At 40.7% G+C, this 13,114-nt stretch overlaps 2 protein-coding genes across 6 annotated transcripts; both read right to left on the minus strand.

The window, feature by feature from the left end:
• On the minus strand, positions 1 to 10,845 carry LOC126557061 (V-type proton ATPase 116 kDa subunit a 1). 5 transcript variants are annotated; one of them, XM_050212707.1, is made up of 10 exons: positions 10,833 to 10,845; positions 9,702 to 9,882; positions 9,326 to 9,631; positions 4,690 to 4,784; positions 4,197 to 4,238; positions 2,261 to 2,387; positions 783 to 2,159; positions 435 to 693; positions 193 to 364; positions 1 to 106 (listed from the first exon to the last, which is right to left on the minus strand). In XM_050212707.1, the coding sequence occupies exons 2-10, from the start codon at positions 9,816 to 9,818 to the stop codon at positions 4 to 6; spliced, it is 2,598 nt and encodes an 865-aa protein (XP_050068664.1). In that variant the 5' UTR covers positions 9,819 to 9,882; positions 10,833 to 10,845; the 3' UTR covers positions 1 to 3. The 5 variants fall into 5 exon arrangements, with proteins under 5 accessions (XP_050068664.1, XP_050068666.1, XP_050068665.1 ...); XM_050212709.1 differs by lacking the exon at positions 4,197 to 4,238; XM_050212708.1 differs by lacking the exons at positions 4,197 to 4,238; positions 4,690 to 4,784 and adding an exon at positions 6,843 to 6,943.
• A 623-nt stretch (positions 10,846 to 11,468) lies between these two features.
• On the minus strand, positions 11,469 to 12,807 carry LOC126558085 (uncharacterized). The gene has a single exon (XM_050214029.1). It carries the CDS (start codon positions 12,765 to 12,767, stop codon positions 11,472 to 11,474), a length of 1,296 nt encoding a protein of 431 aa, XP_050069986.1. The 5' UTR covers positions 12,768 to 12,807; the 3' UTR covers positions 11,469 to 11,471.
• Positions 12,808 to 13,114: the final 307 nt, after the last annotated feature.

The following is a 13,114-nucleotide window of genomic DNA, read 5'->3' on the forward strand; positions in this document are numbered from 1 at the left end:
ACTTTAGTCTTCCGTCGAGCTGGAGCTCGCATCAAGGATGACCTCGAACGAGAACGGTTGGAAAGCGTAACCAAGTCCAGCGTAGAACTTACTCTGGAACTCCACCCTAAAATGGTACCATTGCGTTGTTATACGTGTCCAGCAGGTGCAATTGTTTGATTCAAAATTATAGGATAAAATTGATCCTCTTACCAGTGCAAACGAAGAGTGTGCAAGAATGCCGAAAGACCTTCCATCAGCACAAGAATACCCACGGTCAGCACAGCCCAGAACGCAAACACGGCCCACAAAGCAATGCCACCGATCCAACCGTCCTGCTTCAGCCCATTTTGCAGCACCATGTTCCACAACACTTCCGCAAGTTCTGTAAACCGCCAAAGTTGTTTAACAAAATCTATCGACTCCGCCATACCAAACGCCAACTCAATACTTACGTGCATGGGCCAACGACAAAGCCCACAGACGAAGGTACGACGCGGTATGCGATACGGATCCGAGGACGTACTCGATCGTGTGGATACCCTGGTGTATGAAGATCTCGGACATTTCTTCATTGTCGTGTCCATGGCCACCGCCCTGCTGTTGCTGTTGTGCAGGCGGCTGTTGTCCTCCCTGTGTTCCAACAGCGTTGTTGTGTTGATTTAATCCGTCGGCGTCACCATTTTCATTGCTGTATGGTGTGATTGGTTGATGCTACAGTACAATACAATATAATACAATAAATCGTTTAATCAATGGTTGAAACAATCGATGATGCAGCGCAATGTTGAAAATCTACTCACGGCTGCTTCCTTACGGCTGCGCATAATCAGAATGGGCTTCGCGAGCAACATCCACGGTACGCAGAGAAGTGCCACGACGACGAGGAACTTTTGCAATCCCTGCTGTCCGGCAAACATAAACGGAGAGCAATCGCCAGTACTTTCATCCGGTGCCTTAAACAGCACCATATTGATGAACGTGATCAAGATCGATGGAGCACAGCCGGCCGAATGGGGCACATCATTTGCCGCCGAATATTTCACCCACTTGATAAACATTAGCAGCGTCATGTAGAAGAACAAAAACACCAGGAAGATCACCTGCGGGATGAACTCGCAGTAGATCGCCATCTTGTTCTTAAAGTAGCGATGGTTGAACAGACCCACAAACACACCGAACAGCATGTGAATGACGCCGAAAATGATCGATATCTTCATCTTGTACGCGTTCTGGAAGATGATCTTGTTCAACGGGGCCACCTGCCAGACCGGATCGAGCCCAATCGGGTACGGCGTTTGGACGTAATCTTTACCAGCCGGATCAAGCTGCAGCGCTTTGTTGGTCATCACGGTCGAGGTGTTGTAGTTGATGGACCATGCCGAACCGAACACGTTCAGTGACTTTGAGAAGATGTCATTGTACACGAAGCCCGTGTACATCGAAAATACGCCCATCAGGAAGATGATATACCGACCGCCAAAGAAAATGTTCCAAATTTCGTTGTCCGATTTCTTCGCCGCCAGTGGCTTCTCTTTTAGCACCATCCACAAACCGAACAGAGCCATGATCGTGCCATGTCCAAGATCGCCAAACATCACCGCAAACAAGAACGGGAAGGTGATGATGGTGTACGGTGCCGGGTTCATTTCGCGATAGCTAGCAACACCGTACGCGTTGATCAGCGCCTGGAACGCGTGCGTAAATTTATTTGTCCGGTTGTACGTTGGTGGATCTTCAAACGTTTCCATACGGTTCAAGATCGGGGGAACGGACGATCCGGACCGCTCGGTACCACGCCGCAGCGCGATTTGAATCGTTTCAAAGTCCAGCAGCGGAACCCAGCATTCCGCGATCAAACACTTCTGCGTGACGTCCAAATTGAACAAGTTCAGCGTGTGGTAGATGGCTTTAATCTTGCGCACCTTCACAAACCAGTTCTTCAAATTTTTGGCCGCCGCGACCAGCACCCGGTGACGATGGTCTTGCGTTTGGCCGAGCACGGTGTGCAAATCCTCGATGCGTGTCATCACGCCCATCGCCATCTCGCGGCGATCGGTCGGCGCCTCGGGGCATGGGTAGAGCGTGGCGCGGAAACCTTCGCAGATTTTCTTTACACGCGTCTTCAGCTGATCACCTTGGAAGAAGATGATGAACACCGACTTGTACACCTTGTCTCCCTGTTTGGGAGAAATGAGAAAAGGGGTAAAAAAAAAACGCATAATTTCGTACGAGTTCCACGTTCGTACGGTCGCCGCAAACACAACCAACGCTAACTTACGGTCGATGGGTCCTCGAGCGGATCTTCGATCATCGCCTGTCGAAGGAACACATTGCCCCGGCAAGCACGCCACAGCATACGTTCGAATGCCGGCAAACGTTCACGCAGGATCACTCCGGCAACAAAGCTGCAGTTGGTGGTGTCACGATGTAGTTGTAGTATGCGTGTTTTGAATGTTTTTTAGATTTTTGTTGTTGTTGTTGTTTTTGTCGACATTCGCACGGTTCGACATTCCAACGATACAGACGAAAAAAAAGACACAGATTATTGACAGATTCGGGGACGTAATTTTAGTTCAGGATAATAGTGTGGAACGTGGAACGCCAGGGGAAAGAAAAGGGTGAAATAGGAGTGACAGAAACAGTCAGATACGAAATGGAGCTTAGAAAGGCTAGACAGTGTGGCATCGTTCTTCTTCTCCGACTTCATTCTTTGTTAAACACAGAAAACTCCAATCCAATAAAAAATTGAAAATGTGCACACATCATCATCATCATCATCATCATCATCATCATGATCATCATGATTCTTTGTTCGAAAAGGAATTGGTAAGCTATGAATAGGAAAACGTTTTTAACTAGCGGTGTTTAATACAGCTGCAGCAACATCATAACATGTATGAAAAATGCACAAATATTCATTTTGTAAAAGAAAACTTAACTCAAGAACGATATCAATGCATGATGATTAGTGTGAACTCTCGTGTATCTATAATTTCAAATCAAAAGCCAATGAATGTTGAACACATTTTCATTTTTTGTCTGGTTGTGTGTATTTTGATTTATGTAATACTAAAATATGAGTATGACCATCACAATAGTGTACGTTTCTTGTACATTACTCTAGCAATGTTTCGCTAAGCATTACTCTAATGTACATGGTACAATGGATTTTCTATTAGTTGCGAATTAGTAGTAATAAATGAAATCTGGATACTGTCAAAAACGAAACATGTTTACTGCTCTTTTAACTATGTTTTCATATCGTCACGTAAGACACAGTGTAAAACTTGACAGGAAACATTATCGAACAAGAATACTTTTAAAATGCACTCGTTAGACATAGGAACCTTTACCGTACAAAACAACCTGAACAACCATTTGTATGATAAGGGTGAGAAAGAAAAGTATACAACTTTGCACAAAGCAAAACGTAAGATGGGCGACAGAAAACGAAGGCACGAGAAACTTATTTCAATTCTACACGATGGGAGCTATGATACAGCTTAATACAGCTTCTTGATATAGATGCTTTTCATAGCTATAGTACGTATGCATTTGAAAAATAAAAACAAAAAACCTAGAAAAATTCCTCAAATTCCGGGAAGATCATTAGAAGATTGTAAGGAACTTGTTGATTGTGTGACTTATTGATCGGAGATTGAAGCCGAACAGACTTTTGATAAAAACAAACTATGTTGGAGTTTAATCTCAACAAAAAAAAAACCTATAGACGGTTGCATTAGGGATAAAATCCATATTGAATGAAACAACTTGAAATGTGATTCCTCGACCATTTCATAGAAGACACTAGGTAGATGATTAGAAAAATGGGTTTAAATAAAATATCATTAAAATAAGCCTATATTTGAATGCATACGTTATAAGAAAAAATGACGCATCGGAATGTGGTTTGCAATACAAAATTTAACTAAATGATTCTAATAAGCATCCAATGAGTAACAAAAAAAAAAAAATGATATGTATAAAAAGTAACCAGTACCAGAGGTTCACTTTTTCAGAAAAGGAAAGAGGCAAAAAGCGAGCATTATAATGACGACAAGTACGTGTGATTAGACAACTGCAGTACGCGAGAATCATAAGCTATGGGGTGCACACAGTAACATTAAGCAGCGTATACGGGTTACAGAGCATCATGTAACTATTTGATGACATGGAAATACAAAGATCGTCGTAATTTTATCACTACTACTGACCATGGAAGGTATTCTTCTGTGTCTTGTGATTTTTCCAGAAAACTGCAGTTAAAAATTAGTCACATTAATATCATATAGGGAAAAGGATGAAAAAATAAAGATCATTAAAAGCATAAAATAAGACAAAAAAACAACAAAGGATAGAAAGTACGAGTGAGTGTTAAATGCCAACAAACAATTAAAAGAAAAACAAACATACGAAACAAAGTACCACCAACGGAAGAGAAAAAGAAGAAGAAAACAATAGTAATAGTACGATATAGTAAAAGGCTAGAACTTATGTTACGGCAACGGTGAAACTGTTATCTGCTAAGCAGTTACGAATTAAATTTAGTAAGAGTATCGAATCTTGTTTAACTGTTACGTAAATATAAGCTAATGCGTTAAGATAAAGAACCAATCAAAACCAAAAGAACTAAAACAAAAGTTATGAAAATAAACAAAAGAATAAAAAAGAGAAACAAATTCATAAGACGATCAAATTCAAACCTACCCTAGCTGAACGGGACCCATTGCCTTGCCGGTGCGTGATTCGTCGGTGATCAACGCTCGGGTCATCGATTCGGTGGTATGCATGCCACCCTCTTGCTGTACATTCAACAAATAGGTACGTGTGAGTGATATTTGTTCGTTTTTTTGTTTGGTTGGTTGGTTGTTTGTTTGGTTATATTATACTGCTATTTTTGTTTTTTTTGTTTCGTTAGAACTTTTTTTCTTTTCGTGTGCCATGGTGATGACGTGATCACCTGTGTCTGAGTGATGATCGGGGATTTAAAACAAACAAAAAATGTGACGAAAAAAAAAACAAACGAAACCAACGACAGTTTGTTGAAGAACAAAAGCTGGATGATAAACAGAGCAATCGATAGCTATATTCTACCTTAGCAAAAACGGGATGATGTATACAAATGGAAACTTTCAAACAGGGATGACACATTACGATTGCCTAAGCAAAGATGTTTCAAAACATCGCAAACGGAAACGTATGATGAAGGAGCAAAAGACACACGGTGTTGTACAATTTTAAATCAACACTTTCCGCGCACTCTCTGACTCTGACTTTGATGTCAAAGAGCAAGAAAATATACATACCATTATTTAAATAAAACGTTTTAATAACACTAATATTAATACACTCGCGAGCTTTGCAACCATTGCTGTTAAAATCATGTTAGCAACGTTATGTAGTACAGCAATCTATGTGAGTTAGATAAAAATAACAAACAAACTAGAAACTACACGGTTCTCAAGCATTACGCTACCAAGACTAACAGGATTAAGCTGACTTGCTAAATTACATGATTACAATACCTTGCGGCGAATTCTGTCCGACAGCTGGGCCACGCGATATGTGTTGTAAAAGAGTAACTGTTCCATACGCGATAGTATAAAAAATAAAGCACTAGCAAACAAGAAGCGTATGAAGCAAAAATAAAACAGCCACATTAACGCAAACCATATCCGTTAACGGTTGAAATAAAAAAACAAAAAAAAAACAAAACGATCAAACAAATCGGGTGCAACAAATCATTTCAAAACCATGTGCATTTTTAAATAGTATGTTAGCTCGATATTTAAAAGCAATGTTGCGATTAGTTACTTTTGCTATCTATTTTCTAACCACTTTTGCCATTGTTTTCTGAAAATGGACATGGAGAATAAAACAAAACTAACAAAATGAAAGATGAGTGCATAGAATTGTTTCTTAGTAAGTAAAAACTCATGCATTTGGTGGTTTGCAATTTTGCACGGCGTGCGTTGTGTAGCCGTGCCGTGGATTAATCAAAACGGCTTGCCTTAAGTGACGGTTGTAGTTGGGGTTGAGTTCGGGAAAACGTTCATAACGTTTCTGCACCCAAGTTTCCGGCCGAATTTCCATCCCATCCCAGATCCAACCACAACACGAAGAAGGGTGGAGATAATAGAGACAAGGAAGCAAACCCAGAAAAGAAATATCGTCATGTTATGGAGAGAGGGTGGAAAAAGATAAAGAGATCAATTGAAGAGCTTTCAATAGCAGGGGACCACACACATCCTTGCATTAGCTACAAAGAGACAATCATGAACTAGCGCACAAACAGGAGGTTATGTAGAATGTGACTTACTGTACTGTGTGTTTGTTTACTTTTGTTTTTTGCGGTACAACACGTAGATTAAGTGTATATTGCTTTCCCACCATCCATGACATGAAAAGGGCATGATTTGTCATAACTCTGTTTGTTAGCATTACATAAATCAGTAACATACAATATTTTAGACATTCCCATCGGTTCCCATTTGTCTACAAGAACTTCCACACGGTTAGCATAGTTAGGATAGAGAGTGAAATAATGTACTGTTTATAATACTACGGAAGTAATGATTGTGGGGGAAAAAAAGCTGGCGAATGAAGAAAGTGAGCATCAACTGGTGCATCTTGCCATAGGATATGGAGTTAGCACACAGTTGAGAAAAGAAGGGCCAGTAACGAGAGAAGCCGACTAACGGGGGTAGAAAATGGTACCATGGAGAAATTTACATTTGCCACTGGCTTTACACACAAAAAAGATGGTTGGAGGAATGAGCAGAAAGTAGTAGAAAGTGGGTGATTTAAGGAAGGAGAAATAGTAAACTCGGTAAATCGGAACGAAAATTGTGTATATTTACCCTAGTTTTAGATTTTGTCCCTGTGCCCCGGCACCACCTGCACGTATGCCCTCCTCACCAAGAAGATTAACCTGCTCCTCTTCCCTGTGCGAATCCGCCATCTGTTGATAGCGGTTTCTTGTCTTATTAGGTACATTTCCAGTATATACGGCCTGTTTTTTCGTGTGTCGTTCACATTCAACGGATGCGTTTGTGTGTGTGTTTATTTTTATTTTTTATGTGTTTTGTTTATTGTGTTTTTTTTTTGTTTTAAATTATTTATTATTGTATCGATTTATTTTTGTTTTTTTTTGTTTGCAATTACAACACAACCGAAACAATACGTGTACCCAACCAGCAACATAGCAGAGTAAAATAAAAATTGGAAAAGAGGCAGGGGAAAAGGGACAAAAATGTGTATAAAACTATTAATAAAGCGCTACATCAGACTCAGTGAAAGGCCCCTAGTTAAAGGGGAATAGTAATACAGCTGTATTACAAAAGTATGTCAGCCCGTCTTGTTCCTCTCGAATAAGAACCAGGCTGGAGTCAGCATACGAAATGGCATAAAATGTGTATATTGTATTGTGAGTGATTAGTACATACATTTGACCATCAACATCCCCATCAGTGACCATTGCTATCATGTGTTGTGAGTGTCTAGAGTAAGTTAGCAAGACCAAACCCACGACGAGATGATGTTAGTACGAAAGAACCAATATTACAGCTGCAAAGATGTGTTTTTTAGAATGGAAAAACGTATACTATGGGGGGTCTCAAGCATCATTGTGTCCCAAATGCAACACCTCATACATTACAGTACCGTACCACACGAACTGGACAAGCTGATTGGGATTTTATGCAACAATTCGGCTTTTTTTTTGTCCATATTTATTATTTTCTAATAGAAACTTAACAGCGTCCAATTTTTCTAAAACTGTAATCAAATTTATTTATGAGATATGAAACTGTTCAGATATCTTTAATCAAACTCTGTAGTTTTTCAAGACTTTCGAACTTACAACAAGAAAATTTATTGAATAATAAGCGACTCTTTGACGTCTGCCGTCTGATGTATAAAGGATCTGCTCAAAGTAAGCAAAAAAAATTTTTAACCGCAAAGCGTTGACAAATCTTAAATCTTTAAAATTAATGTTAAGTTTAAAGTTTGATATTGTAATATCAAACTACAAATAATATCAGAAAAATCAAAATTCATCAAATAATAGTAAACAGGTTTTGTATTTTTTCAGTTGCATTCAAACTACTGCATTGAGCAGATATCTGAATTAATTTTACTGAATTAAACTATAGTTTAAAAAGAATGCATGAATACTGGAGATAACGATAAATGGAATAAATATATGAAATGAAATTACGAATCACATGGGCTTATGCGTAACACCCATCACCAGCAGCACACGAGCCGCAGCATATTCCAGGTTGTGTTGTTGCGAAGGAAATATTAGTTACTTTTTTTTTTTCTTTTGTTTTCCCGATACAAATTTAGACACAGTATTCCAATTTTCACGAAAAAACAGGCACACGGTAGCGCATCACAGCATTTAATAAATGTTAGTATATAATTTGTAGCTCGGCTCTAATAATGTACTTAAAATAATAAGCTAAAGAGACAAAAGTTCAATAATTAAATGAATAAATAGAAAATTAAGAGCAGAAGAAGAAACAAACGAAAAAGGCACACATTGCCGGCAGCAGCACTGAGCTATGGTAAGATAAGTTTGAAAAGGGTAAATAAAAGCATGCAAATAAACGTTGCAAAATCGATGTAGAAGAAGTGTTTTCCGAGAGACATTTGCAAAGAGGGAGCAAGAAATGTAAAGATAACGGCGAGCGCATGCTCCTATTTGCTGCAGCTAAAAGAAATAAAAATGCTATCGCAAGCACGCGATTCTTTCCCTCGGCTTGGCCACAATAATGCAATATTATTGTTAAGGAATGGGAGTTTGGTCTGCACCCGTTGAACGTTTAAAGACGTTGCGTTTAAATAATGGTTGTACCGTTCGTCGGAAAACTAATAGCATTGCGTCTCCTTCATAATAATGTGGTACGATTAGGAATGGAAAATAATCTTTGCAATGAGCAATGAATTGTTAACATGTGTGGCAATAATGTAAACTAAACGACAATCAATGAATGTTGGAACGGGCTTGTTAAACTTGTTAAAACCGTGCGTATGGAAATAATCAACTTTCTCCTCAGCTCTCTTGTTTTATCGAAGTGACTTTCAACAAAGCAAATTAAAATAAAAACTCTTATCTGCTATATGTATCACATTCAAAACAGGCTTTTCCAGTCATTTCGTGAATGAAGGAAAAGCCAATTATAGCTTAAAATGAACGAAACATACGGTAAAAGTGCAAAATATCTACAAATCCAACGTTGTTATGATGTACACGAAACGAAAATTCAAATTAGCACAATCCTAGCAGCCTAGGAACATGTTGGTGTTAGCCGCTCTCATCTACCAAACTAACACTTACCTCGTCAAAGAAGACCTGAGTCTTACGCAGGATGTGCTTCAGCTCCGTCAGCTCGAGATAGTTGCGCTTCAGTGCTTCCGCATTTTGATTCACTTCGCGCAACTCATTCTCCAGTTTTTCGAACGTTGCCTCCAGATCGATCATCTCCCTTGGTTGCGGTGCTTCGGGGCTCTCGCCAGTGTCCAGCATAGGAATGCCATCTTTTTTTATTTCCTTCTCAAGGTAGCGCAACTTGCGCTCCATCTCGTCACAGCGGCGCACCTCATTGACGAACTTACGCTGGAACGCGTTGACGTCCGGATTGAGCTGTGGAAAAGAGGCAGCAAATTCAGAAATTATCAGTTTGACGAATATTTTGCGCCATGTGTTTTCTTACATCGCGAAACTGGACCAACCCTAACTCGCCCAACTCTGACACACACGCGTAAGCAGCCTCACTCTGCAGAAACAGCTGGCAGAGGGACATCTCCTCGCTACGGAACAGAGACCCCATGATGCCGGATTCCGGGAGTTAGCAGTTGTTTAGATCTAAATGGTGGTGTCGTGCAGCTTTCGGGCTGAAAAGGAAATTGCAGAATATTACTCAAAATGTATGCCCGCCCGACCGCGACCGTTTCCTGCGATCTAGTAGTCTAACATGGAAACAGAAGCCAACCCCGAACCGAGCTACTAAATTCCTTTTAACCCATCCTTATCTTGCCAGCGCCGTCGGATTATGCTAACAAAGCTTTCCCATATGCGCTTTATCATATATTAGTACAAGTAATGCAGAAACAGTGCCGTCGGGTTTATCAGTAAAAAAAAGTCCGCCTCAAAATTGAGGGGTTGCACGTTTTATCGAAACAAAAATCCCACTTTATCCCTTGCCGTCTTGTGATCGTCAAGTATCGAACGGATTTTCTAACTTCATCACATGAGGAGTAGCAGAGATAATCCTAGCAATGTTTTGTAACACCAGTAGGCTGAGGAGGGCCAAACATTGATCGATATGTGATGACTTCATGACAACCTTCACTACACTTTCTCTGTATGCACGCGCACACTCGTTGGGTATTATTGTTTTTTTTTTTTTGCCTAGTTATCATTCCACTCTATTGCCATTTAAGAAGCATGATGCAAATCATACAGAGGGCAACATTAGAAAAAGAAAGAACTAACACACTTTTGTGCGCGTCACGACACTGACTCTATGCACACTGTTTTCTTTTCGCGAACCACAAAAGCACAGCACAAGCAGTGGACGACCGATAGTGAATTAATTACTCATCAACCGAACTTGGACGGGCGACAAAAAAAAAGTTGTCCACCGCACCCAGAGGTTAGCTGTGGTGGATGCACACGAAATACCCAATGCTGTGGCGACCAAACACGGTCCCTGTGAGGCCACCGAAATGTGTTCCAAATTCACCGTACGTACGTGCACTGTTTGCTAAGGATAGTTTGTACCTTCGGAGCTGGTAACAAATGGAATAATTGCAATTTTAACAACACGAAAGCAGAAACTTACAGCACGACCTGCAGTATCGAAGGGTGTGTGAATTTTTCGGTTTTGACAGCAGCTGTCAAATGTGTTGATCAGTCTGCCCATGCAGCAGAAGAGCAGGTGCATCGTGGTAATTTAAAAAGACCGTTATTTTATATCTATTTCGCTTATGAATTTTAGAGTCCAGGAAGAGGAATTCTCTACTATTTTGATAGTCGTCTGCATTCGTTTCGTAATTAGAATATTCGTTTTAGAATATATTACACATATTTACTTTTTTCGAGTCAGAAATGGATCAAATTCTCTTCAAAATTACATTTATTTAGATACCAACCATTAATATTTCCACTTCATTAACATTGTTTCTTGTAGCAATACGGCCAGGCCGTCCTATATGAATAAAAAAAACTTGTTTCTTGTGATTAAAACATAAATTATAGTACAGTTTGAAAGTATATATTTAAACAAAACTATAAAACATACTTTTTTTGGTAAAATGAGGACATCCTAATATGATACTAGCAAAAATTAAACCAAACACAAAAGTATACCATAATTATCATCTTAATGCACACACTGTTTCAGTTAGATAGCAACGCGAAAAGGACGGAATAAGGTAGCTTCTTCAGTACTGCTGACATTGATGAGCCCGTTTGTTTTGCATTAGATTGGGTTTTGTTTCTGAGTCACGGCGGCAGATATCGATCGACCGATTACCTCCGATCGAAACGCTCGGTTCTTAACGGGAGTTGGCTGTAATCCCGAAACACCCGTAACTGGATTGTGACGCACCAGTCCATCGATTCCGGTTAAGGCAGGCAGGGCAAAGATGTGCTTGGTAGGCGATGATGCCATGTACCGCGTCGTTGCCGATTTTACCACATTCAGTTTGTTGTGATGCCTTTGCTCGATTTCTGCCAGAAGCGTCGGTGCAACGTAGCTGTTTTGCACCAAGAACTTGTAGTTCTTAGCTAACGGTGGGATGCGATTGTGCGTTGCCGATGCCGACAGTATGGTCGTTTCGATGGTCGTTTTAGATGAAGGTTTGTTTTGATACTGCTGTTGTTGCTGCGGTGGCCGATGGGGCAAGGGTGCAAGCTTCCGTTGTAGATTCACATTCCTGCTATGACGGTCGGCATTACCGTCCATATTGTTGTGCGTGATTGATTGTGCGCTGCAATTTCTACTCACACCAGACAGGGCGTGATAGTTCGCTGTGCCGACACAGTGGTTCGATATTAGCAACCCAAACGAACCTACCGAGACGACTGGCACCTGCGGTACCATCAGACTGTTGAGAGGTTTTACTTTGATGAACGGTTTGTCCATTCTATCTATGGCTTCCGATACCCCAACATCCATCCCGGAACGTCGTCCAGCTTTTGTTTGCGCCGATGCTTGATTGCTTGGCCGTTGCAGCTGGCCAGATTTAATGCACAGACATTTGTCCAGCTCGCAGGCACTAAGTAAACATTCCACATCTTTAGTCGCATGTTTGCTGGGTCTATCGCGGCCCGATCGTGATGAACGTGTCCGACTGGGGAGGGGTGGATCGATCATAAATATTTCCTCGTGAAACGGATCATTACCTTTCGCATGGACCGACTCGACGATAGTAATCGGTTTACCCGTAACACGTAGGAAGGGAAAGATGGAGGTCCATTCCAATATTTCTTCCCGCAGCTTGGCGTCGCAGGGGAGATCTTCTTCACCGTAAAACATTCGATCGATACGTTCCCATTCGTTTTGATTCTGCTTGATCGCATCCTCTGCCCATGGTATCGAACCAATGCTACTACGTCCTTGACTGCTCGTAAGCGACTCTCTTGACAGTTCCGTCAGTGTGTCGGATTCTTCATCATCATCATCGTCACTAATTACGGTTTGGTCAAAGGATCTGGTGCGCTCATCGGAATGCTTCCTACGGTACAATTCTTTGTTGTTGCTTTGTGCCGACATGCTATGGCGAAGTTTATGGCCGTTTTTCCGAAAGGATCATCATTCTTCTGCTCCTTTCTTTCAGCTATAAATGCTGCCGAAAAAGAATGTTTTAGATGTGTTTAGTTAAACCCCTGAATGAATCATTTTTGCCGGAAGAAAGTATGTCTTCTTCTTCTTCTTGTTTTTCTTCTGCTCCCGTTGTTTCCGGACAACACAAAAACGAACACTACTTCACCCCAAAGGAAAACTAACAACAGCAATCGGAATCGTTGCAAAAATGCAAATGCATTGGCTCACCTAGCACAATAGAATAGAGGACCAGGAACTATAGAAGGACGACGACAGCCAGAACTAGCAATGCAATT

The sequence above is a fragment of the Anopheles maculipalpis genome, chromosome 2RL (genome assembly GCF_943734695.1).
Source record: "Anopheles maculipalpis chromosome 2RL, idAnoMacuDA_375_x, whole genome shotgun sequence".
Taxonomy (NCBI): domain Eukaryota; kingdom Metazoa; phylum Arthropoda; class Insecta; order Diptera; family Culicidae; genus Anopheles; species Anopheles maculipalpis.